The following is a 26790-nucleotide window of genomic DNA, read 5'->3' as shown; positions in this document are numbered from 1 at the left end:
CAGTCGTGTAGTCATGTTTTGGTACTTGACAAGTGGCTCACATGTGCAACCATTTATATTACCACATGGTCACATGATAGCATCTTATAATGTTTTTTTTCTAGGGGAAAAATGACCATTTGAGAAAATGGATTCCCTTTAACTATCGTGGTTTGCTTAATGCCTGCAGGGACTCATGGTACAGCCATTGTAAAAATGGTCATAAAACTGAGTCCGGGCACATGACCCACTTAATGACCATAATGGCTTACAACTAAAGTTCCAAGCTTGATTGTGGTTCTAAGTCAAAGGGATACTTACTTCCTCCCTCCTCCTCCTGTTGTTCAAAGATACTTAGCAAAATTTTAAACTTTGCCAGAAACATGCATAGATAATTGAATAGGTTCCTGCACTTTACAAGTGCGTTCTGTTGGCCTCACTTTCACTAAGGCAGTTAGTGGGGGATTTATTTTATTGTTCTGGAGGTACGGAATATCTAATCTCCATATTTATTTCTGTTTTACTGTCATTAATCGTGGCTTTAGAAGCTTAACCAGGACATATAATAGGGGAGAAGAGGGGAAATTTAAAAGAGACAGTCAAATTTATTCATAAATATTTTTTTTGAACCAAGAGCCTGATCTAGATTTTGGGAGCTTTGCTAGAAATACAAGTCCTAGTATTTCAGTACTGGACAAACAAATGCCTGTCTCAGGCCTTTTGTTATATTAATATGTTTTAATTACATGTGCTAAATTTATCTTTTTCTGTTACTCTGACTGCAGCTTTTATTGTTTATATTTAGATATGAAACAAACCCTTTATCCATACATTGTAAGCTGTGAAAATAGTCACTTTGCATATAATTTTGTATGCTATGAATAGCACATAAATCTTAAAAATGTAATAATAAGTAATCAATTGCAATTTAAAATTCCTCTGTTTAATATTCTCTCCTTCCAATATCATATTAACTTGAGGATAAGATTTTAAGAAATTCTAAGCACTGTACCAAATATGCTTTTTTCAAGAGGTAACTGGACTTTCTGGGTTTTTCTTTGAAAATTTTTCGCTTCTCATCCAAGAAGCTCTGATTGGATGGTGGCTGAAGAAGCTTCTTGGATGAGAAGTAAAACGTCTTCAAAGAAAAACAAAGTCCTGTTGCCTCTTGAAAAAAAGCACCTTTGGGACAACCATGACCTGGACAACTGAGAATCTCCATAGACTCTCAGAACTGTATTCATCTCTGGAGCTGCATATCATTAGTTTAGCTTCAGATAATAACTGTTAAGTAGAAAGGTTTTCAGTCTAGCTTAAATATACATTTGAGTAAAGACATGAGTAGTGTCCATACAAATATTTTCTTAATATGGATAACCCATCTAGGACCTCAAAACTAGGATCTTACTGTGATGATCCAGGGCATGTCACAAAACAACAAAGTCACAAAAGTAGCTGAAGTCCTTTTAATTCTTCCAACTTGGAATGTCCGGTTATCATCAGCTGGAGAAAAAGCTCTCCCAAGAACTGTTTTTAAAGGGAAGAAATTCAGTCTGACCCCATAGTACATATAAATTATAAATAAAAACCAATACAAACCACACTGCAGCAATTAACGAGACAAGGCAGGATAAGGAATTGCAGACTTCAAAAGATAACGAAACATACACAGTTGGGAGGACGCCAGAACCTAGATAAGACTTGGCAAACAAAGATAATGCACACTTTGCTTCCAGCAAGGTGCTGTGCGCAAATACCTTTTATATCCAATTTTCCCAGCTGCAGCTAAAGAAGGGAATCAGGGCCTTTTTCTCCCCCGTAATCCATGTTGCTTCCTTATTCGTTCCTCCCTGCGTGCCCTAGGATGAAGAGGGGGTGGGCCTGGGTCTTACTCTGAATGCCCAGCTGGATTGTGCCCTTCCCCAAGTTTCCTCCACAGCCACTGGAACCACAATTCCCACTCCCTGTCAGCTGTTCAACCTCCCCCTCGGAATCAGATTCCAACAGGGGCATGACACTTATCTAGGATGGCTTTTAAGAAAAGAGGGATTTTGAATATTTTCCAGACGCATTCAGGTTAATCTGCTAATACAGAAAAGTGGGGAAAATACCAAATAGTTTTATGTCAACAAATGAGAAATGTATTTATTTTGGCATAAGCTTTGGTATGCTCAAACAAATGGATTTATGCAAGAAAAATGCGTTTTGCTTTAAGGTGTTACTGGACACTGGTAAATAAATGAGGTGTGCTAGATGTTAATGTTTTATTGAAAAGATAGAAAAGCACTCCTCTTAGCAGATATGTTTAGATTAGTGGGAAGACAGTAAAAAAATTGCAGAAAAAAACTGTTTAATAATTCTGCACTCCTGTATCTTTTAAGTTAAAGTGTTATACATTTAATATTCAACTAAATATTAAATCCAGCTCATGACATTGTACTGAACGATGAATGCCAACCTGTACAATTCTTCTGACCTTTGCCCTTTTTGCCTGGGATCAGGTTTGCAAGTCTAAATAATCCAGCTGCAAAAACAGAATTTTGGAGTGGGCTTTCAAAGCATAATTGGTCGAAGAGTTTTGCCTTCCCACCCAAGCTACTGCCAAAACCAGAACTAGATTCCGTAGCAGAGAGGCCACTGAAAACCATAGAGAAATTGATGCTGGATCCCAGACTGGACTGTTTTCAGCAGAATATGCTAAGTCCCAAGATGATCATTGGAGATCCCTCAGTAGATCTCAAAGTGCGGGAAAGCGGCAGGATTCTAAGGAAGCAAATAGGTGGTTGTCAGAATCTTCGGTCTGTTGGGAAAGTCAGCTTGAAAAACAAGCCTTTAAGTATCAAGGACAAGATTTCAGAATGGGAAGGAAAAAAGGAAATTCCATCTCCGGTGTCCCTGTGGAAGGAGGAGGACCAAAGTGTTAAAGAGGAACCCAATCCAGTTTTGGGTGTGATGGAGAAGACAGCTAGGAATAATGTTGCAATGAGAGAAGTGGATAATAAGAGGCCCCCAAATTACAAGGGTCCAAGTAAGGAGGATGAGAAGCACGTTGGAACTTTTAAAAATGCTGGGCAGCATGTTGCAAGGAAAGTTGATGTGAAATCAAGGGAGGAAGAATGTAATTTCAATGTGGGTAAATGTACTGAGTTGAAGGACAGTAAAAAGGAAGTCCAGAAGGAGAACCTATCTGTCTTGAGTCAGGTCAAGAAGCTGGAACAAGCCTTGAAGTATGGGTCAGCTGAAGCCCAACCCCAGCTACCAGGTACTTACTATTCTCCACACTGTCTGCAAGAGAAGACCGGTGAGGATCAGGAGCCAACCGACGGCCAGGAAAGTACCAACCGCCTAGAAGTAAGTAAGTGGCTTCTTGGCTTGGATACTGAAGCCAGAGAGCCCATCTTTGGGACTTTGGAAGAGGTGAAAGCATCTTGTGTGAAATGCAGATCTCGCAATGAAGAAAATGTGTACATGGAGCCTGGCTTGCCAGAGAAGAAACCTTTTATCAATCCGCTTCCTAAGCCTCGGCGGACTTTCAAACATGAAGGTGAAGAGGGGTGGATTCCGCCTGCTCAGAATAAGAGACTCCTACCCCCTCTCCCTTCTATTCCACCCCCTCCTCTGCCTTCCTCGCCTCCCCCGTCAGCCATTAGTAGAAGGCTGAGGAACGGAAAGCTTAAGGCTAACGCAGATCACAGGTACTACTATATATGGATTATATCTGTTTCTCTTACAGTGTGGTTTGTTCTTAATGGGCAATATAATCTTTTGTGTATTCTGCTGAATAAAATGGGGGGTGTACTTCTATTAAATTTACTTATATCATGCTAGTGGGACTAAGAGAATGAACCAAAAATTTCATGAACAGATAGATTTGGAAGAGGGATTTGGAAGGAATGAAAGGTAGATTCATGCAGATATTCTGGGAATTGATCCAAGTCTAAAGAACAGGGGAGAAAGTGGGGGAGGGAATCTTAAAAGCAGCCAGAAATTTTCAGATAGTCAGAGACAAAGTTAAAGCCCTGTGTAAGAATCTCTTGACATGTTGGAGAAAGGAAGGCCGATTGCCTGGGAGGTTTGAGATCTGAAGCAAAACTTTTTGAGGGCTGCTTAGTGTGACATAAAGCTATAAAAATACACATTTTTTTTTCTCCAGTAATACTTAGAGTGATTTGCTTTATTGTATTCTTTTGAGATATCCACCTTTTCCCTCCACCACCTCTTCTGCTCTTTCTAAATAAATGCCCTAGGAAGTCCTATGAATTTGAAGATTTGTTGCAGTCCTCTTCTGAGAATGGCCGAGTGGATTGGTACGCTCAAAGCAAGATGGCTCTAACTCGCACTTTATCCGAGGAAAACGTCTATGAAGATATTCTAGGTAGGCATTCTGGAGGTGAAAAGCAACTATTGTGACCTCAGTGCTTGTAAGTTGTTCTGTAGATGTGTGAATATTTAGCGCCAAGTGTATGTGGCGTTTTTCAAACCAAAGGTTTTGATATGGAGTAGTATGGAATAGTTCCCTAGAAGATAAGAGGTAGAAATTACAATAATTCTCTGTAAGGATAAGGATGGGCAACCAACAGTTTTCCTGGTAATGTTGAATTCTTAATTTCTGCAAACCTGAGTGTTGCCATGCTATTTGGTTTGATCAGAATTCGGCATCCGGAAAGCTGGGAGTTGCTAGTTTCCATGTTTAAAGTAACATCTCCTTGGTGCATGTATAGACATAATTTTTGAGGTTAGAACGGATTTTTATGGAATGTATTTGTAGGAATTATATACAGTGCATGACAGAAATGTAACCATGGCAAGTCAATAGAAAACTGTAGATGAAACCAACACAAGCTAATATGAGAAAAGGACAAAATACATTATTTCAGTGTTGTTTATATATGTCAAAGCAAGGCAGACATTAGCATGTATATGTATGTTGCTTCCTTGAGTAAAACCTGATCCAAATGTGATCCATCATTTTGCTAATATGTAGTAATTAATTAGTTCTAAAAAAATTGTTAATACTCACCTTAAACTAAAGTAATAGCCACAATCCAACATAGAATAAAATGTGAAAATCAATAGGCAAGACACACATTTTACTGATTCTCATAATATTAAATAGAGATTTTTTTAAAAAAATATTCTTTGATGAATAAGTTGGAATAGGCTGATTTGCTTGTAGCAGTAAAGTCCAAAATAAACAAATAGCATTATCTAACTTCTTTGTTCGATTGTACCTATGAGAAGTTGTACATTTCCAGCTTAGAACACACCTTCAGCACACTCCTACTTTCAACATACTCCAGCAATTTATTTTTAACCTTTTCTTCCAAAGCTATCCTTCAATTTTCCTTTCTTTTTCCCCTCATGCCATCCAGTCATGATGTTAGCATTGGCTATTGATGCTCAGGTATGATCATCACTCTTTTTAAAAAAATGAACAAAGAACAATTGTTGGATCCTGGTTTAAAAGTTCATTTTAGACCAGTCAATTCTCTTTTAGCCTAATGTTCCTCAGAGATTTTCTTTTTTGGGGTGGCGGGGGTGGGGGGGGGGAGGTGGATAACATTGGAAGAGGGAGTTTTGTAGCTCAGGTTTCAACAGCCTTGCCCTTTGTATTTTTTTGTGTTTCTCTCAGTGAATAGAAGCTGACATTGCTTTCTCATGGTATAGCATTAAAGCCAATTTTCTGAGAAGTTGAATGGATACACATTTGTTAGATGCAGCTGTTTACACATTCAGAATAAGAAAATACTGTAATGAATGTAGTATAAAAGTTTGAATAGCTTTCTGGTTGAATTATTGTTACTTTTTTAATGTACAGTTATCAGTAAGGTCCACAGAGATATGCCTCCTTAAGTCTGCAGGTGGAAACAATTCCACAAGTGAACAAATAACCTGATTGTTCTAACACTCAGATTGTGACCTTCAACCACCTTAGGCTCCCCTAAGTAGCCATCTGAATATCTATTTGAAAATGAAGAGAATTCACTTTTACAAAGCATGAGAAGGTGCTAAAAATCTGTACATGCTTCCAGTTAGTGATTTTACTTGGGGGAAATAGTGTCGAGGAATGGAACATATATGGAAGTCAAGGCACATTATGGAAGACCACAAAAGAACAAAATATCAGGAAATGGTCACAGCTGCAAAACGGAATCCACAGATCAAATAACTTGCTGAAAAGATTAGGTGATCCTGGAATAGCTCTTCAGGTGCCCAATGCAGTGTTGCTTATATAACAAGTACCTGCACAAAAGCATTCTCAGAAGGAAACTGTTGTCTCTGAGTTCAGGTTTGTCTAAAAAATTAAAGAAAGCCTTGATAAGTCTAAACCACACAATCGTTTTCAGACAAAAAGAATACTTTGCCAGCTGTTAAGCATAGAGGTGGTCTGATTATGTTTGGGGATTGGGTGATAACAGTGGCACAGGAAATACTGTGTTGATGGAAAGAAGAAAGAATTCAACTAACTACTAACATATCCTTCACATTTGTATTATGTGGAGATTGTTTTGACTTGTTCTGACCCAAACCCTTTTCCAATAAAACAAACAATAACCAAAGGAAACAGAAATCTTTTAATGAGTCTTACGAATCCCCGGTTAAAAGGCTGCTGCAAACTAATTAACTTTGATAAGCACAAACCTCATCAAAACTGTGTGAGACTGCCAAGAATCACAGATAAGAAATATTTCACAACACAAGAGTCTTCAAATACCAACTTAAGATACTGTAATGTCCATGATGCTGAATTTCAAAACATCTTTGCTTCCTGCAAAGAACGTTTGCTTCATGGCTGGCTTTTATCTTCTTGAAGGAGGGGCCATTACCTTGCAGCCTTACTCCCAAGTCACCCGTGCTATTGCAGCTGCTCTTTTCTGCGAGCAATCCTGCGCGCACACGTACTTGACACAGGCTCCTTAGGAACCTCCTCATCGCTGCTGCCAGCCCTCACAATCTCTGAAGGCAGCGTCCTGGCCCCTCATCTGAGTCCTCGCTCTCCTCAGCCGTCTGCACCTGCTGCCGGCTAACCACAACATGACTTAGGGATGTATGGAAACATATAATTAACCAGGGGTGACTGACTTTTTTCATCCAATTGTTATGTACACTGCTTTTAGCTCCTAGAGGAAGAGGAAGTCTAATAAATGCATTAGTCAATCATTCCAATCCTGATACAACTTAAATAGATTGATTTGCAGATCATAGGGTTGAATTTATAGTTCAGCATACAGGTAGTCCTAGATTTACAATAGTTTGTTTAGTGACCATTCAAAGTTACAATGGCACTAAAAAAAGTGACTTATGAGCATTTTTTCACATGACCATTGCAGTTTCCTCATTGTTACATGATCAAAATTCAGACGCTTGGCAACTAACTCATAGTTATGACGGTTGCAGTGTTCTGAGGTCATGTGTTCACCTTTTGCCACCTTTTGACAAGCTAAATCAATGGGAAAGCCGAATTCACTCAACAACAGTGTTACTAAGTGATTCACTTAACAACTGTGGCAAGAAAGGTCATAAAATAGGGAAAATTCACTTAACTGCCTCGCTTAGCAACAAAAGTTTTGGGCTCAATTGTAATTGTAAGTTGAGGACTCTTATATATGCCGGTGGTAGTTTATGAATGATATGGAACCTCATTCATTCAATGGCATCCACAAATGTCATTTCCAAATCCTTAGGAAAAAGTTGTATTTTGTTTTATGTGCATTTATTGCCTTGGTTTTCAATTCCAGATTTACCAGCAAAAGAAAACCCCTATGAAGATATCGAGACAAATAGTCATTGCCTAGGGAAGAAATGTGGCCTGAACTTTCCAGCATCTCCTACTTCTATTCCTGGCACACCCGCAAAGGTAACCTGGTCTAATCTGAACAGTCAGTGCCCCCAAGCTATACATTTTGATGGTTATTATGGAGATACAGTGGTCAGAAAATTGATACCTTCAGGGAAGAAAATGACTAATCCTTTGTTCAGCTTGGTTTCCCATCTTGGATTAACTCCCTAAGGAAGTTGATTATTTTTCTGCTAACTGAATTTGGTGACTTTAAAGTAATAAAACTAAGCTTTCTGAATCACGATGGATTTCTGGACTTAGAAATAGGACACTCTGGACGTATTCTTGCTGTAGACATTTGTTGATAGTTCTTGCCAATTCGAAACCATAAAGAAATTCTGTAAGACCATATGCCACTTTTCTAGGGCTGGCTGGCAAGTGGAAATTTGGAAAGAACAGGAGCTGCTGAGGTTTGGCTGGGATCTTGTTGAATTATGTATGGGCAAAGTCAGGGGCCAGAACTCAGTCTTGCAGCCTGTTAACCTGTTGACCTCATAAGAAGATGTGGGATTCATTTCTCAATCTTTTTTTAATCAGAGGTGGTATTCAGCAGGTTCTGACCAGTTCTGGAGAACCGGTAGCGGAAATTTTGAGTAGTTCAGAGAACCAGCAAATACCACCTCTGACTGGCCCCGCCCCCATCTATTCTCTGCCTCCTGAGTCCCAGCTAGTCAGCTGGGTCTTCTTTTGTTGCCCTGCACAGGAGAACGGAGCTGGAAAGAAGGTTAGTGGGGTGGGGAGGGAATGGGATTTTGCAGTAACCTTTCCCCAGGTGTGGGAAGGGAATGTGGATTTTACAGTATCCTTCCCCTAGAGTGGGATGGGAATGGAGATTTTACAGTACCCTTCCCCTACCACGCCTACTAAGCCGCGCCCACAGAACTGGTAGTAAAAAAAATGTTAATCCCACCACTGCTTTTTATGGAGATTAAGACTGAGAATAGGGAGACAGCTGGGCAGCCAACCCATTCTCAACTTTAAAACCGCTTGCCTGCTTCAGGTGACGAAGCAGGACATCAAAATATGATGGTTGAACAGCTGGATTTTAGTGTGAAATTTTAGGCTATTTATGAGAAGAATTGAGAGCAATTCTTCTGTTTCCAGTTAAAACTCAAGCCACTTTTGGAAATCCTGATTTTTCCTTCACATTTTGGGACCTGCATCTTGGATTACTGGGAGGTAAGCATATGGCTTGTGTGCCCCAGAATTTCACACCTCCGTTCTTTGAAGAGTTTCAGGGATTTTCAGTACTTGGTGGTAGGAAAAATACTATCCTGTTCACTACCACCATTATTCATATTCGAGGTAGTGGAGGAAAGGTAAGAATGAAGTTAGAACAGAAGTTGAAATTTCCTACATAAAAATAAGATGACTGGCCATCAATAGAGCAAAAGACAGAGAATGTTGATTAATATGGAAAGTACAAGGGGCACCATTAATGAAGAATTGTGCATTTAAACAGAAATGTTCTTGCAAATATTTATGCAGGACTCTGCATATATATGTATTTGATAACCTATTTAGAATTTTTAGGTGTTAATAGGTTAAGTTGCTGTATAGAGACAGAACACTCTGGTGTTACTACTGACTACTAATCCCTAATTGTTCTCCAGATAATATAGGAATGAATCAGGAAAAATATTAGTCTTTTGGGATGTATAGGGGAGTTTTGTGCAGAGAGGGAATTTGTGGAGGGAGTTCATTGTGGCAGCTGCAAACTGTACTTTTGATATTTAGTCTGGAGATAAGATTCAGTGTATCTGGGAGCTGATATTTATCTTCCAAGTGATGGGGGATTATTTTTTTTATTGTTTCCTACCTTAATACATGCCACTTTCTTTCTTTCTTTTTTTTTAAACAAGTTTTATTTTTCAAGACAAACAATACATAAATACACATAAACACAAAACATAAAAGTATAAAAAATCTCTTTTCTGAAAGTTGCTTAGTCCCGGGTTAAAACTCTTGGTACAGACACAAATTGAATTTCATATTCATTTTACATACCATTTCATATCTTCTTAGCATTTTCAATTTTCTATATAACTTCTCCTCTCCTTTAAATTTTCTCAATTTTATTTCATTTTTATTTTTTTATCTCCTCTCAATTCATATCGTAATATTTATTATTCTTTGTCTGTTCTATTCCAGCCAATCATTTATTTTTCTTCTTTAAAAAAAAAAGAAGAAGTACTTCTCCTATACACTATATGGAGTATGATGCCTTTGTCTTTTTCCCCTATATTTATAGTACTTAATATAAAATACATAACCTACATTGGGATTCTGTCTGGTACATTCTAAAATTATACTATATTATCAAAAATAATACAAATCTATTCATTAATATTGATATTCATTCATATCTTAGATATTTAACTCATTACTTTTCAATTAAATCACATGCTTTTATGAGAGCCCTATTTTTCAAAATTATTTTCCCCCCCCCACATCACATATTATAGCTCAATATTTCATTGAAATGTTCCTCCTTCTTCTACTTCAAATCTCATTTCACAAAAGGTTTGCTAATATACCATCTTCTAATTATTAATATTGACAATCATTTATATCTTAAACATTTTATCCATTTCAATTGAATGTCATGCCTTTGTGGGAACACTTGTGCTTTCCACTTTCTTTTTAATGCCATTAACAGAATGAGAATGTGGTCTGAGGGGCCTTTGGTGCTCTCTGAGTTTGGTTGTTTTCTTGCAGATGTTTCATTACACAAACTAGGTAACATCAGAGCTCATAACTCAGATTTATTTTTAAAAAGCATCTAGAACTACAACTGGGTCATTACAAGGAGATTTTTTTTATATCTCACAAAGATGGGAAAAGGGTTTTATTTATTGCTTGCATTCTGTTAAAAAAATCAAACAGGAACCAGCAAATTAGTAATCTGATTCGTTATATAGTTAGCACTTAATAAGTTTTCTACTACTGCTCATTGAAGAGAGAAGAATGTCATTCAACAGTGAACTTATTTTAGCATGTTGGTCTTTTGAGAATTAAAAAAGAAAGTTTACAATTGCTGTAGTTGCAATCAATACCTGGAGTTGATTTTGCTTTATGCTCTCGCAACTTTATTTCAGCTTTTCCAGGAGCCAGAATTTGAAATTGGTGTTCTTGTGCCCAAAGCTAAGATTTGACCTACTGTGTCCTAAGAAGCTCATGAACAAGTGCCAGACCATTCTGTTGTTCTACTGGATAAAATCACTAACTAAATAACAGGGTCAGGGAATGCACGGTCCATAAATATGCAATTGTATGGTTGCTTAAACTTGCTTCTGAAGCCACTGGTGATGAGTATTGGCTGACAGACTATTGGACCATGTAAACATCTGGGTCTGATGTGGTACAACAGCTCCTTATTTTTCCAATCCAAGTGTCTGTGGTTGCTTCACTGGTTAGTTTTGTTGGCTCAGTTCCATAGAGCTCCTGAAAGCTAGTTGTGCGAGCAGTAAGAGCTGTTTCTGTCATGCTAATGAGACTTCTTAGCACACTTGTGGAAAATATATCATTTTTTCCTATTGACCTGCTAGAGAATCCTGTGAAAAATAGTCTAAGCAAGTGTTAAACCTTTTTAATTAAAGCCAAGAATTCTTGCAACTAATGTTTTAATGCTTCTTATTTTGAATGTTTTTAATTGTAGAGAAATGTAGTGTCTGATGTTCCCCATTTCCCCCATTGTGGTCTGTCTCCTTAGGTCCTCTCTAAGCCCATCTTCTTTAGGCAGAACTCAGAACGCAGAAGTTTCAAACTGTTAGACATACGGAAACCAAACCGGGATGGAACTTACTCTCCTTCCAAAATCAGCCCCCCTTCCACTCCTAGCAGTCCTGATGATACTTTCTTCTCCTTGGGTGATTCTCAAAATGGCAAGAAAAGAAGAAAAATTTCCAAGGTATTTTTTTCTTTAAAGATATTTTTTTTTTGGCTGATTTAGGACTGTGAAAGATTAGAAGCAGTGTTCAAAAATTGCTATTTTAAGTCTTGTCTAGGGAATTAAGTATTAATTTCATGTTTGCGGTCCTGAAAATTATCTGAATCTTGATAGGTGAGCCCTTTTAAAATTAAGTACCATATTTTTCACACCATAAGACGCACCTGACCATATGGCACACCTAGGTTTAGAAGAGGGAAACAAGAAAAAATATATCAGGCGGAGCCTGAGAGGACCACAGATAGGTGTCCTCTCATGTGCCAGCTCTGCCTATTGACTCCTGCACTGTGTAAGAGACAGAAGAGGCGGGCAATGACAAAGACAGAAGAGGCGGGGTTCAGCACTGTAAAATGACCCTGCCACCGCAGCCCAGCTGCTATTCACCAAAGGACTGGCACCGACGCACAGACATTTCCACCCACTTTTTTAGGGAGGTGGGTGGGTTGTGTGTCTTATGGAGCAAAACATATGGTATATACATTACCCTCCAAAATTGAGCTATGTAGATCAGGGATCTTTAAACTTGACAACTTTAAGACTTATGGATTTCAACTCCCAGAATTCCTCCTCCAGTCATGTTAGCTCAGGAATTCTGGGAGTTGAAGTCCACAAGTCTTAAACTTGTCAAGTATGAAGACCCTTGATGTAGATAGTAAATGATTAAAATTAATAAACAGTAACATTAATCATCATCTGAAGGTTATATGGTGAGAAACAAGGCTTTCTTTTCCTATAAAAAATGGGGCAAAATTCACTTAAATGTTTCACTTAGCAACAGAAATTTTGGGCTCAATTGTGGTTGTAAGTTGAGGACTAGCTGTACTCTAGTGAATTAGGAAGGCATCTGTCTAAGATGCTTCTGAATATTATCTAAACATTTCAGACTTAGGGAAAAGTTTTATTCCTTGTCACCTTGGTGACAGAGTTTGTCTATCAACATCAACTTCCTTAGTCTCTAGTTTTATATGTTGAGGACTACCTGTAAATTGCCTTGGTAGATAAAATGATGTGGGCATCATTTAAAAAAGAAACTGGATTTGTGGAAAGATGAAAGCATTTACTTTTTCTTCTTTACGTTAAGCAGCTGGTGTTAAAAATCAATGCCATTTATGAGGCTCGAAGAGGGAAGAAACGAGTCAAGAGACTGTCACAATCTACAGAGTCTAGCTCAGGGAGAGGTAAGGAAAGACTGTTGCTGGACCAATGGTTTTGCAGGCAGCTTTTGTGCCTACTCAGTATTGTCCAATATTAAAGGGATTTCCTTAATAATAACCAGTTATAAAGGACATGATGCTTCTGCCTCAGTTGCCTCTTTTCTATATTAGTGGTGGTGCAGTGGTCAGAATGCAGTACTGCAGGCTACTTGTGCTGACTGCCAGCTGCCAGGAGTTTGCAGTTCGAGTCTCACTGGCTCATCCTTCCATCCTTCCAAAGTCAGTAAAATGAGGATCCAGATTGTTGGGGTCAATATGCTGACTCTGTAAACCACTTAGAGAGAACTGTAAAGCACTATGAAGCGGTATATAAGTCTAAGTGCTATAGCTATTTAGTACTATTCACCTTATATCCTAGTACTATTAAATGGTATATTTCAGTTGTCAGACTTAACTGTTCTATTTGGTCTTTTACAATAGGATCCATCATTCATTCACCAAAGCAAGGTGCAAAAAAACATAGCTTTTTGGATGCTCCCTGAGCATCTTTCAGTTAGGAACTGAGCTCATTGTCCTTTTATACAAGATTCCTCCCTCCATTTTCCGATCTTTCTCCATTTACGCAACTTAATTTTGGTGATGTTTGGAGTTGCTCCCAGTAAACAAAAATCTGAATTATTTACTGCAGTGTTCTAGAAATTTCTTAGTAGTCCCTAACTTATCTTCTGGCCACCCCAACCAGGCATCCTATATTTTGGGGGGGATAAGAGAACTTGTGAGAACTGATTCCATGAGCCATTCAAGATTTTGTTTGCTATTCAGAAAACAATAATAATTATTTTTTTTAAAGTGATGTTTACCATTCTTTTCTATTTCCTCCTAGTTACAGATGAAAACAGTGAATCAGACAGTGATACAGAAGAAAAACAAAGAGGTATCAATTGAGATATGAACTTTAGAGAAGATTATTGATTTTTGGCTTGACAGTTGTGGGTTTTCCCCCTTCTAGTTTTTTTTTTTCCTGCCCAAAATAACAGGATATGTTTTATGCCTGTAGAGGCCTTCAATTATTGCAAAAGTGAATTATCGATTGTTTGTCTGTTATGATGGCTACATGAACATTCATATCCCTAAAAAAAGTTCATTATCCAACATACAACCCAATTCTTAAAATGTGTACTTAGAAGTCAATATTTAATGAGTTTTATATCCTAATACAGCTTTTCCAGACCTGGAGCATTTCAGATGATGTCAGACCACAATTCCTACAATTCCCAGTCAGTTTAGCCAGTACCCATGGTAGCTGGGAATTCTGGGATTTGTAGTCCAAACATAAGTTCCAGCTTAGGGAAAATGCTCAAGTGAATGTGTTTAGGACTATAGATTTTATAGATAAAAATAAGGCTCTGTGTTAAAGTGTTTCAATTGTGTGAATGGACTGCAATTGCAATCAGTTGGTGAAGTTTGAAATCCTTATATTTAATAATTGATATATGTTATCACTCTAGAACATATCACTTATTTTCTAGCCTGTGTTCTTTGTACTGAAGGTTGTTCAAGTCTGGCCATTTCAAGATGATCAGCAGATTTCCAACCCTTGGGCTATGTGCTCTCCCTTCTCATTTTCTACAAAAAAAAATTTGTCATATCCACCAACTAACAACACGGCATTTTTATCTTGATTTTTTTCTCCATAATATTTCAGAATGTTTTGATGTCCTGGTTACAAACACAACGTAATTCCAGGATATTTAGGTTGACCTTTCTGAACTTTGGTGCCCTTCAGTTGGGTGGATTTTAGCACTTACGATTATCATCCTACAAGGTCCTTCCTTGGGAATGCTTCATGTTGATGTTCACACATCTGGAGGATGACCAGGTTAAGAAAGGCTGGATGAGTTCACGGTGAATATGTAGTTTGAAGTAAGACAGAACTGCTTATTGCTGGGGGAACTGCACCCAAAACAGTTGTGTTGATTTTGTTGGCTTACCTTTTATGTAGCTCACAGTCAACGCCTTGTTCATGTAAAATCTCGCCTGAAGCAAGCCCCCAAGTATCACACCTTGGAGAGAGATCTGATCGAGTATCAAGAGAGGCAGCTCTTTGAATATTTTGTTGTAGTGTCATTACACAAGAAACAAGCTTGCGTGCCATATGTCCCTGAAGTTACACAGCAGTTTCCATTAAAGGTAGGACATACGATGGAGATAGCCTATTCAGAGACAAGCAAAGGAAGGATTGCTCTGCTCTGTTGGCTTAAAATTCTAGAAGTTGAAACTCCGCACATCTGGATAATTAGGGAGGTTGACCTACCCAGAGGTGGGCAGCCAAGGCTCCACAACATTTTTAGGGAGAGTGATAGTCACCGAAGACAGGGCAGTGAAGCAAGTGAATGGGCTACAACTTTCCAATTTATCCCTATGTTTTAAGGTGAAGTTTGTTTGCTGTCTACTTTCTTAAAGCAATGCTGAGTCTATTTTTGGATTTCAATTACAGGTTTTATGTCTCTTTCCTGAGGCTGGTGCAAATCTGTGCTGCTGATTTAAGCAGTTGTAATCAGAACAATCCCTGGGAACTGTATGCAGCCTATGGCTTTATATTGCTCAATCCCTACCAGATCTGAGACAATTTGCTTTTGTCTGTTGATAACCCTCAACAGGGTGAAATTCTAAAAATAAGGGCATCAGCATTGGTGTAATAAGTAGCTAAAAGATAGAGGAAATCTGCAAGATAAGGGAATTCTCAAGATTTCATTGTAAATGGGAGGGAGAGGAGAGGGAGGCTGGTGGGCTGAGTGACATACATGTACATTTGTTAGAAAAAGATCAGGTGAGCTAGCTATGTTAATACCCTCCAGACCAGTGGTGTCAGACTCAATACCCGGGGGCCGGATCCTGCCTGCAGGCTGCTTAGATCTGGCCCGTGGGGCCACCCTGGAAACAGCAAAGGACCAGCTCTCAGTGCCTCTGCCAATGAAAATGGAGCTTGGGAGAGCTGCATGCAGCCCTCTTGAGCTCCATTTTCGCTGGCAGAGGGTTCCAGGAGGCCATTGTAGCTGAAACAGAGCACGAGAGCGTGTTTTCGCTGGCAGGGCGCTCGGGCCACCACAGGCGCCGACACAAGTGTTGTCGAGCTGGCCACACCCATCCTGGCCATGCACCCCCCCCACCCCCAAGGTCAAGCACAACCCTGAAGCAGCCCTCAATGAAATCGAGTTTGACACCCCTGCTCCAGGCGGATGTGTATTCTCTGTCATCACTTCTCCATTTATTTAAGGAAGCAAGGTAGATGGAGAGGGGAGGGGGAAAAATTCATGCAATTTTACTTCTACCTAAATAATTAAAAACATCTCCTCCTCCCTTTCTTCTGCTAGCTTGAACGCTCCTTCAAATTCATGAGGGAGGCAGAGGACCAGCTGAAGGCCATTCCGCAGTTTTGCTTCCCTGATGCAAAAGACTGGACTCCTGTTTCTCAGTTTAGCAGGCACGTTGAAGGATGGCCCCCTTTCTACCCCTTCTTGCCAGCTCCTAACCTGCCATTACGCATCATGCTAGCTTTTATTTGTACCAGATTGCTTTTTATGATAACAGTCGAAATCAATTTTGACTTCAGCAGGAACAACTGAAGAATAAACACGAAACTAGTGGTTGGAAATATTTAGGGAATCAATGCATTTGTTCAGTCATCCAATCAATTCTTATTTGGTCTCTGACCGAAGCAAGGTGGAACATGAAAGCTACAGAATTAGCCACAAAATTAGCAGTTGTAATTTTAAAGTAGTCCTTATTTATAATCTGTACAATGAACTAGAGTATTAAATAATTATAATTGCATACATATAACTAAACGTTGCCAAGAAAATTGCATGGACTTGTTCATGTAGTTGCCAGCGGTCAAGATTGATTTGAAAGCACACATGACCACCAACAAAGGAATAGTGGTTCAGAGGTTAAAGGAATTGAGTGAGAAACCAGGAGACCATGAGTTCTAATCCTACGTTAGGCCCAGAAGCCAGCTAGGTGTTTTGGGGATAGTCACTATGTCTCAGCTCTAAAAAGAAGGCAAGGGTATACAAATATACCATAAAGTGTGTTTAATATATAGTTATCCAAAATACTTTAAAGGTATGAGTTTTAAAAACAAATACATCTGGCCATCACCACCCCAAATCTGGGTTCGTTAAGTGGCCATTCAGAGTTACAGCAGCACTGCAGAAATGGTACTTACACCCAGTTCCCAAAGTAATGGCTGTTGCAGCAGTAATGGCTGTTGCGGCAGCCCTGTGGCCATGGATCAAAATTTGGGTGCTTGGCATTGGTACAGATAAGGACAACTTAATCTGGTCTCATTCATGGCCTGGAAATGAGATGGAAGCAAAAGCAGCCAGCTAGAGATGCCCAAAACAGAGATGGGCAGTATCAAAATTTAATAAATAACATAGTGAAACGACAGAAAAATAATGTTGTCAGGGCAATTTTATGCTGTGACTAAGTGCTAGTAGGAAAAGGCAAATTTGTAGGGATGCACAGTAGAATTAATCTTGAGTTCCTGGAAAAAAGGCAGAATGTAATCATAATAAAGAAATAATAATAAAAATGAAAGAATCCCTAAAACAAAAACCACTATTTTGACCCAAAATATACCCATTTACAAATAGAGGGCCATGTAATTATCTTGATCCTATTTAGAAGAAACAAAGGGATGAATGAACGACAATTATTTTCCTTCATCTCAACTATTCGAGATCTTAATTAGGCTGATAGCATATATATCCTGCATGTTTGTTGTGAAGTATAGGGGCAGCACAGAAATTTATATTGTTCTATTTAGGCTTGTAAAAAAGAAAAAGATGTATGTATACTTAAAAAAATACATACGTTCTTTTTAATATCTATATGCGTATTTTCTAGAACTGAAGATGACCTTTTCATTGAAAAAAGTATCTTTAAAACTTTCTCTTTTTCAGTGAGACATTTTCATTTGTCTTGACGAGTGAAGATGGCAGCCGAAGATTCGGATACTGCAGAAGAATACTGGTAACTATCTAGTTTCGTCTTCAGAAATCAAGAAGGATGGTCTCACAGGCCTCCTTTGTAGCGAGGGAAGAAAAGGCTTTGACCCACACTTTGTGGCTATTGTTGCTGAATCATAATTTTCTTTTTGTAGCCAAATCCAAGCTTTCTTCTCTTTCGCGTTGCTGTTATGGAATATCTGAAATCATGTAGCAAGAAAAATAATGGTGTTTTTGTTTTAATGCAGTATTTTATTTTGTAACTTAGTCAATCTTTTGGAATTTGTTGCTTTTTAGAGAAATTGGCCTTGGATTAGGATTATGGGAAACAATCTAGCACAAAAGGATAATAACTAAGTCAGGAAATAGGTGCCTCAGAAGTGTACAGATTAGGGCTGTCAAACTCGCGGCCCACAGGCCAGATGCGTCACACGCTGGCCATGCCCAGTTTAGCAAAGAGGGCAAAAGTCGCGATGCGTCACGTGACAATGCCATAATGACACGAGTTTGACACCCCGGTACAGATAATCCTTGACTTGTAAACACTCGTTTAGTGATGGTTCGAAGTTACAACAGCACTCAAAAGAGTGACTTATGATGGTTTTTCATACTTATGACTGTTGTAGCATATCTATGGTCATGTGATCAAAATTTGGTTGCTTGGCATTTGGCCTGTAGTTAATGCACTATCCCAGGGGTCATATGATCGCCATTTGTAACATTTCCAGTTGGCTTTGGATAATCAAAGTTAGTGGGGGAAGCCAGATTCATTTAACAACTGTAGTGATTCACTTAAGCACTGTAGTTTTAAAAAGTCATAAAATGAGGCATGACTCACTTAACAATGGCAGCAATTGAAATTTTGGGCTCAATTGTGGTCCTAAATTGAGGACTATCTGTGGTAATACGTTAGAGTGGAAGAACTGCTTTGTGCGTGGAATGGAAAGTTAACCGTGATTTTGGTTTCTTCTTGTTCATCACTGTCCGTTTATGTATATCTGTGTTGTGTCTGTCTCTCTTGAAAGCCCAGTGGGAAAGGGAAACGTCTTCCGGAAGTTTACTGCATTGTGAGCCGCTTGGGGTGTTTCAGCCTCTTCTCGAAGGTAAGGGAGAAGGACCATGCAAACGGTCCCCAAAGTGAGTAGGGACGGGGGAGGAAGGAAATCCTTCCCTGGCCAGTTCCGGTCCATACTGACCACTGGAAGTTCGACTCAAACCAAGGGTGAAAAGCCTGGCCCCGAGTGACAATTCAGTACAGTTGTTTGCTGTTGTCAGATAAGAATATCACCCAAGTGCTTTTAAAAAGGGCCAGTTGTTTCTGCTTTGGAGCATGTTAAATGCATTTTTCTTCTTTTGCCACAGAAAAGTAAATACTACAAGAGATACGTGATTAGGATTTCCTTCCGTGTTTGGTTTTGGTTTTTTGTTTTTGTTTTTTAAAAAAAGAAAGAACCCAAACCAGAACTCTTCTTATTTGGAATAATTGGAAATCACTATCCCAAAAAGATAAAATACATTATTTTACATATACTGATAGCAGCCAGGATAGTGTATGCACACAAATGTGGAAAAGACCTACTATTCCAACAGAAAACTTAGTCCTAGAAAAAAATTATAGAATGTGCGGAAATGGACATGCTTACCCTAAAAATGAAAGAAAAGGAGGATTCCAATTATTATTCGATTTGGCATAAATGGTACGAATGGTTAGAAAATAGAGCTAAGAAACAAGGTAAAGATTAACTAGACAAGTCCTTAAAAGAATAGTGCGTAGATATGTAAATATACAGTACAAATAGATAAATTATTATGCATAGGGATAACAGTTATTGGTTGATATGTGTAAAATATTGTAGAAACTATAAAATAATAATGTGTGTAGATGTCAAACTGCTGTGGAAACTGTGAATATGGTTTGTATTGGTGGAAAATGCAATAAAAATTAAATTTAAAAAAGAAAAAAAAGAAAGAAAGAAAATAGTCACTTAGAGCAGGGGTCTCCAACCTTGGCAACTTTAAGCCTGGCGGACTTCAACTTCCAGAATTCCCCAGCCAGCTGGCTGAGGAATTCTGGGAGTTGAAGTCCGCCAGGTTTAAAGTTGTCAAGGTTGGAGACTCCTGACCTAGAGAAGAGAGGCAGTTTGGATCAGAAAAGTATTGTCTGAGAGATGGAGATCATAATCTCCTCATTTTTTATTTGTACAATTTCCAATTTTTAAAATGGCTCCCAGACCTGCTCGTTACTTCCCTTAGATAGCTAAATAAGTTTCAAATAGCAGTTTGGGAAGGGGACATATTGCCCGAGGGTACATTTTCTGGACAGAAACGCGTACTATTGTCTTTCCCATACCTACCTGCCATCTATCCACTTAACTTGAAGAAGCAGCAGTAACACAACAACAGCACTAGGCATCTAAATGAAAGAGGGACCCTTCCCGCCAGTAACTGTTCCATGAAAATGGGATTCTGATGCTTGATTTTTTGTGTGTGGCATCAAACAATGATATGACAACAATGAAAGAGGAGCAAGAGGAGCAAAAAGAGTAGGTCCCTGAAGTATGGTCTTTTCCCTTCTATTTCTCCCTTCTCTGTCCTTCAGATCTTGGATGAGGTTGAGAAAAGACGTGGCATCTCTCCTGCCTTGGTCCAGCCACTCATGAGGAGTGTCATGGAAGCCCCTTTTCCAGCCCTGGGTCGGACTATCTCCATCAAGAACTTTCTGCCTGGTTCTGGAACAGAAGTAAGGTTTGGCTAGGGAATTCTGGGAGTTGAAGTCCGCCGAGTACAAAAGCCACTGATCTAGATCGATCCACCCTTCGGAAGTAGATAAAGTAGCTAAACTTGCGTGCTTGCAAGTTCCCATGTATATGTTTCCCTTTGAGTCCTTCGATTAATTGATTTCTGCAGATTTTTTTTCCAGAAAAGAAAGAAGGCTTACTGCATAACAAATTGAATCTTGCAGACACATTTAAAAATTGAAAATAGTGTTTTTCTTTCAAGTCTGATTTGTACAGAGGAAAAAAGGCAAGGTAAATGGGCAGGAGACATTCACTGGAGGATGTAGCTATCATAATTAGGAATCAGCACATTTGTAACCTTCCTGGGAGAAGATTTCAACATAGAGATGAAATGAGGGAGAGGCTTTTCAATAAGGCGAATTTACAAAACAAATTTCCAAATGTGGCCCATTGGTCTGAAAAGCCTGCAATTGGTTTTCTCAGAGTCTTGGTCTCCCTATTTACACATTTAATAATAGGGCTTATAGGTTGCTCAGGTCAGAACTGACTTTGAGTTGGTTTTACATCTTGCACATCTCCTGCATTCTTTGTTTCAGGTTATAGAGCTGTGTCGACCACTTGATTCAAGACTTGAACATGTTGATTTTGAGTCCTTGTTCTCCTCACTTAGCATCCGGCACTTAAGCAGAGTCTTTGCTTCCTTGCTGTTGGAGAGACGGGTGATATTTATAGCAGACAAACTCAGGTAACTATCTACCTTCTATTTCTCTGCCTTACCTGGTGGACAAACTATTATGCAACCTATCTGTCCTTAAAGCCAGTTTTCAACGGCTGCCTAAATCCTACAGTAGTGGCTGTGTCTCTTTTCCTAGGTTCAAAAGGCAGAAATGTATCTTCTGCACAATTACAGTTCTGGAGCTGAGACATCTGTGATGTATATTTCTCCTTTCTTGGCTTCCACTGAAGTTGGCTTCAAAAGTTAATGCTTTCCATGTAAAAAAAATGCAGTTATCCCTTAATAATAGGAGTGTCTGGCTCATCTTGGTTGATCTCCAGCTATGGATATCGCTTTGGGACAGTGAGGAGTGGCTGCTTCAGTCAGTCTAGATTCCTGGGGACAAATTTGTGCAAGACGTAATGATAGCTGGCCTTTGTGGATGAACTCCAGAGCTGAATAACTCAAAAAAAGGCCCATATGAATAGCAGAATATATCAGAGGATGGAGACAACAAAAGCAGCTGCGCCTCCGTGTTCTTTCTGTTTCATGGTTAAAAACTTCTAGCTATGACCTAGATGTTGTTATAGATGCTTGCTCTTTTGCCTGGATGAATAAACAAAAAGGCATGGCTTTCTAAAGTCAGATACACCGCATGTCCTGTACCATAAAATCATGAAGTCCATGTCTTAATTTTATCTGATTATACTACTGGGTTCATTTGGAGGAAAATGTTGCTCTTGGGAACTCACGATGAATGCATGTCCAGGTAGTGTTAAAATGTATGGTTTAATATTATTTATAACAAAAGGACTTAAGATGAACAGGAGTGTTTCTATATTAAGTTGTTTACATTGGAATGGATATCATTTTGAACTTTTAAAGTTCATAAAGATGATGCAGCTGCTGAACAGCTAAACGGAAGTGTTTGCAGGATTGCTCTTCCATCTTTTTTGTTCTAAGGATTTGTGTGACTTAAGTATTTGTAACTTTAAAAGTACTTGAGTGTATGTTTTACGTGTTCTGCCCTATTTCAAAGTGGGTTCTCATCATTTTGAAGCAGTAAACACATATAAATGGTACTGAAATCTGTTAATAAGCAGAAAGTAGCTTTCACTTTTTTAAAAAAACAAAATCAAAATTCTCTGTTCTAAAGCCTAATTATTGTAGTTTTCAGCCCTTCAAAGATAACCAGATTCTTGATTCGTTCCCAGTCAGTTGTACATAATCTGCATGGCTATACAGAACACATAAGTATTCTCTCCCTACCTTTACTGTAATTTCCTAGTTACTAGTAGCCTTATATCCACTGCAATAATTAAAATATGCTCACAATGGGCTTTGAGTGAAAATAAGCAAAGGTTTAGGTGGTTTTGGGGCCCTTAATAAGCTTAAATGGCAAAGTTAAAAGGGTTAGGAAGGCTAACAGCATTTTGTCAACCAAAATCTATTAGCCTCGAAGCCTCAGGGTACCTATATATTTGCATACCCCTTAATGCCAGACCTATGCCATGTGCTTTGTCCTTATGCCTATAAGGTTTCGGGTTCTTCTGTGAGCAGGCAGTTTGCAAACCTTCTGATCCCCCTGAATAGATAGGCTTTGTTATTCACTCACCAATTATTTGGACAAAAACTTCTTCCTCCCACACCTTGGGAAAAAGGGGGCCCAGATCTCTTTAAGATTTTCTGCAGCTGGTGCCTGGCCCTCATCCATTTTTTAAAAGTTGGAGGATGAGGAGAGCAAGTTTTCCCCTCCCAACCAGAAAAGGCAAAATTTAACAGATGAGTAATGATTCTTATTCAACTTTCAGCAGCCTGCCTGTTTTCACAATTCCCAGTAAGTCCCGCTGCATCTACAGGACTAGGAGAAAGAATGGTGCCCCTAAAAAGGGGGGGAGGGAAATCATTCATTCATTGTGTTGTTGTTTCTTAAAATAGACAAGAACAGACCAAATGGATATAGTAGATCTGTTGCATTGAATGTGAATTGAAGTCTTAATATTTTTTATTATAAACTATCTCTATTATAAGTCAATTATAGGAGGACAGGTAGTCTGCTGCCTTCTAGATATTTTGGATTTTAACTCTTAGCTAGTGGAAAAGTATAGATAATCCTTGATTTACAACAGTTCGTTTAATGACCATTCAAAGTTACAGCAGTACTGAAAAAAAGTGACTTATGCCCATTTTTCAGTGTTGACCATTGCAACATCCCCATGGTCACATAATCAAAATTCAGACACTATGCAACTAACTCATATTTATGATGGTTACAGTGCCCCAAGACCATGTGATCACCTTTTGCAACCTTAATTGCAGCAATTTACTTAATAACTGTGGCAAGAAAGGTCATAAAATGGGGCAAATTCACGTAACAAGTGTCTTGCTTAGCAACAGACATTTTGATTGTAAATTAAGGGCTGCCTGTTTAGTCAAGTTTGTGGGAGCTGAAGTTCCAAATACCTAAAAGGTATCAGGTTACCCTGCTTTTAAGTGTCTTAAGATTAGAAAATAGTAGAAGTGTTTGCAAAATTGTAAATAATGTGTTTAGAATCTGGGTTTTATATATACTTCAAAAACAATTTGAAGGAAGTACTTTAAACCTCCCGCAAGTATTGTAACTCTCTGCAATAGAGCTCCCGCTTTTTTTTTCACAAGATTTTTTGTGAACTCAAAAAAAAAGTTAGAGCTGCTTTAAAAGGCAAGTTGAAAATGTGCTACTTTGATTATTCAGTTTGTGAAAACAGCAGCATTCTAGCTAAAAAAAGTTACTTTGCTTACATCGGAGTGTCAAACTCACGTCATCACGGTAGCATCACGTGACATATCGGAATTTTTTTTCCCTTCACTAAAATGGACGTAGGCATGGCCAGCGCATCCAGCCCACAGGCCTGGAGTTTGACAGCCCTGGCTTAAATGAATAAATATACACAAGTAAAGTATATACAGCTTTAGTTAGAGTAATTGTGTGGATTTTCTTGATCTTGAGTAATAGGTGTAACATTTGGCACAATCACGAAAACTAACAGCCATGGAATTATTATTTCTGTGATTCCAAGAAAACATGTACACTTGAGGCCTGAACTTGATTTTATTTATTTAGGGAGAATATTAAAGTTCAATCTTAATGTATGTGATTCTAAAATTTGAAAATATGCTCAAATTCTCTTACTGGAATGTTTGATTTTTAACATGTGAAAGATTTAAAAATATGTTCTGTGCTGGAATCGAAATATTTCTATTGCAAGTTTTTCTTCTGACAAATTAAGCTTTGTTAAGCTTACTACATTGAGAAGTTTAAGCAAAAACTGGAAGGCCAATCAAAGGATGAGTTATATTCATAGAGCCATGGAGATTTGCATGTTCCAGCTGGAATTCAGAAGAGGAGATGTTTACTCTGATACTGTATATACAAATCGCATCATCCATTATACAGATCATTATTACTTGGATATGAACCAAGTGATGATATCATAGTCACTACTTTAGTTTGTCGGAAACATGTTTTATTAAGTGGGTGGAGAAATCATTTTCTCTTGCAACCTGTCACTCTGCATTTTTCATCTTTTTTTCCTTTGACTGTATCGTATTTGGCAACTGCGGTCATCCTTAGAAAGTGTAGGATAACTCCAGAATCATCATAAAAGAGGTTCTACTTGCCATAGGGATCCTTTCTCTGCATTTTGTATTATTTTCATCTTCTTTTATAAATGTGAAATGGTATTATGCTACACAGTTTTGGAATTGGACTGAAGGAGAAATCCTCAAGTATAATACATAAACAATAAAGTTCGCTTGGGAAAATGGGGATTATTTTATGTTTCTGAAGGGAGATTTAATGTCTGTGTAGTTTCTCATTTGGTTTCCCTCTTCCCTCACTTTCTTTGTTAAAAACCAGACCTGAAGCAGCTGTTTGAGATTGTTCAATGGTTTGGAATGTTTCAAGTCATTCAACAGAAGGTATTTAATGTGTGCATGCTGATTTTAAAAAACTTAGGAGAGTTTGGGTTTATCACAGTCTTATTCCAGCCGGTCATATTCATATAGGTCTAACTTGCTCACTGAGAGAACTATTTACTAACTACATATACTTTAGGCATCTCAGGAGTGAGCTTACATTTGGGGTAGTGGATTTAGGATCTTTTCAATTGGCAACCAATTCTATTGGTTGTTTATTTTAACTATAAGGGAGGGGTAGTATGGAAAGGAGAACATTGACTTTGGAAAAATGTCTTGAGCCAGTTTTGGTTCATGTGGTTTCTTCCATCTTTCTGTAGCTTTCTGTGAAAGGAAGAGGCTTTGGCCAGTCTTGAGTGTACGTGTTGTGAAGCATTTTTGAACAAAGCCCAAACCAGGTTTAATAAGCACATGTATTCATAAATAAATTACTGAGTTGCCTTTTGATCCAAATAAGATCATTTTATAGGCAACTTCACAATAGAAAACTTTAAAACAATGTGAAAACCTAGGATACCAACCAAAGCAAAACAATAGGAAAAAGTTCCCTTGAAGCAAAGAGAATACATTTGAAGTTATTTAAAAGGCATGCAGAATAGGAAAAAAAAGTTTTAACAGCTCATCTACAACTGAACAAAGATGCCAATTTAAGCTACGTGCAGAAAGTGCATATCTAGTTATTTTTCTTTCCCTTCTCAAAATCCTTTCTGTTGTTATGAACCTTGAGAGTGGAAAGGGGAAAAAAACTTATTTCTTCCTCCCTCCCCCCCACTTTCCCATAATAACGCTAGTAATTGATCTTGTCAGCTAAAAAAAAACTTGGATGTGCATGTTTCCATTAAAAAAAACCCAAACTATTACATTAATTTGAACCGCTCAACTCTTTTGCACAAAGCTTATCATTGAGATAGGAAGAATCCAATAATTGGTAATTCAAAAGAACTCTGGAAGCCAAAATGCCTTTCTATTTTCTTTCTTTTCTTTTTTAGAATTTATTTTTTCCTGGAGTGAAAATGACAAATTTTTACTGTCATTTACAAAGAGAAGCCAGCAGCTTGTTTAGGGTTTGGTGGTTTTGTTTTAATGTCATTCCATATTTTAATTAATTATACCGTATATATAAACTTGGATGGGGATATATCCCACAAAACAATTTGAAATAATTGCTTTAATACAGCTGTGATATTTAATCTTTTATTGGATTATTTGAAAGTTTTTAGTTTTTGTTATTTTAAAAATAAGATATTTAACAAGCTTCTGAAAGCTTGCAGTGGCAGGATCCCAAGAGAACCAAAAGTGTAAAATAGTAGTACTGCAGCATGGAAATTTAATAAATAAATATTATTAGATGAACAATTTACATGAGTGATAAAGCAAGTTAGACTTGCTGTTTTGGTGGCAGGTTTCTGGAATGGAGAATAACTGATGTTCATTTCTGTGTAGTTA

General features: G+C 38.2%; 1 protein-coding gene across 4 annotated transcripts in view; it reads left to right on the top strand.

The window, feature by feature from the left end:
* Window positions 1-26790, top strand: part of DENND2A (DENN domain containing 2A) — a 67225-nt gene that overhangs the window by 30394 nt on the left and 10041 nt on the right. Inside the window, exons 3-14 of one of the 4 annotated variants that reach the window (XM_087968500.1) lie at window positions 2481-3674; window positions 4227-4354; window positions 7719-7837; window positions 11532-11729; window positions 12853-12946; window positions 13806-13856; window positions 14925-15112; window positions 16297-16406; window positions 17890-17959; window positions 18960-19037; window positions 20534-20674; window positions 21269-21417. In XM_087968500.1, coding sequence (XP_087824626.1) covers window positions 2481-3674; window positions 4227-4354; window positions 7719-7837; window positions 11532-11729; window positions 12853-12946; window positions 13806-13856; window positions 14925-15112; window positions 16297-16406; window positions 17890-17959; window positions 18960-19037; window positions 20534-20674; window positions 21269-21417 — 2520 coding nt within the window. Of the gene's footprint in view, window positions 1-2480; window positions 3675-4226; window positions 4355-7718; window positions 7838-11531; window positions 11730-12849; window positions 12947-13805; window positions 13857-14924; window positions 15113-16296; window positions 16411-17889; window positions 17960-18959; window positions 19038-20533; window positions 20675-21268; window positions 21418-26790 lie in introns of all 4 variants that reach the window. The other 3 variants (XM_087968501.1, XM_087968498.1, XM_087968499.1) reach the window with 3 other exon arrangements.

This window comes from Notechis scutatus, chromosome 6 (assembly GCF_049901735.1).
Source record: "Notechis scutatus isolate UNSWTSFEM ecotype Mainland chromosome 6, rNotScu1.2, whole genome shotgun sequence".
NCBI classification, from domain to species: Eukaryota; Metazoa; Chordata; class Lepidosauria; order Squamata; family Elapidae; genus Notechis; species Notechis scutatus.
Note: the sequence above shows the minus strand (reverse complement) of the source record. Positions and strands in the feature narration are given on the sequence as shown.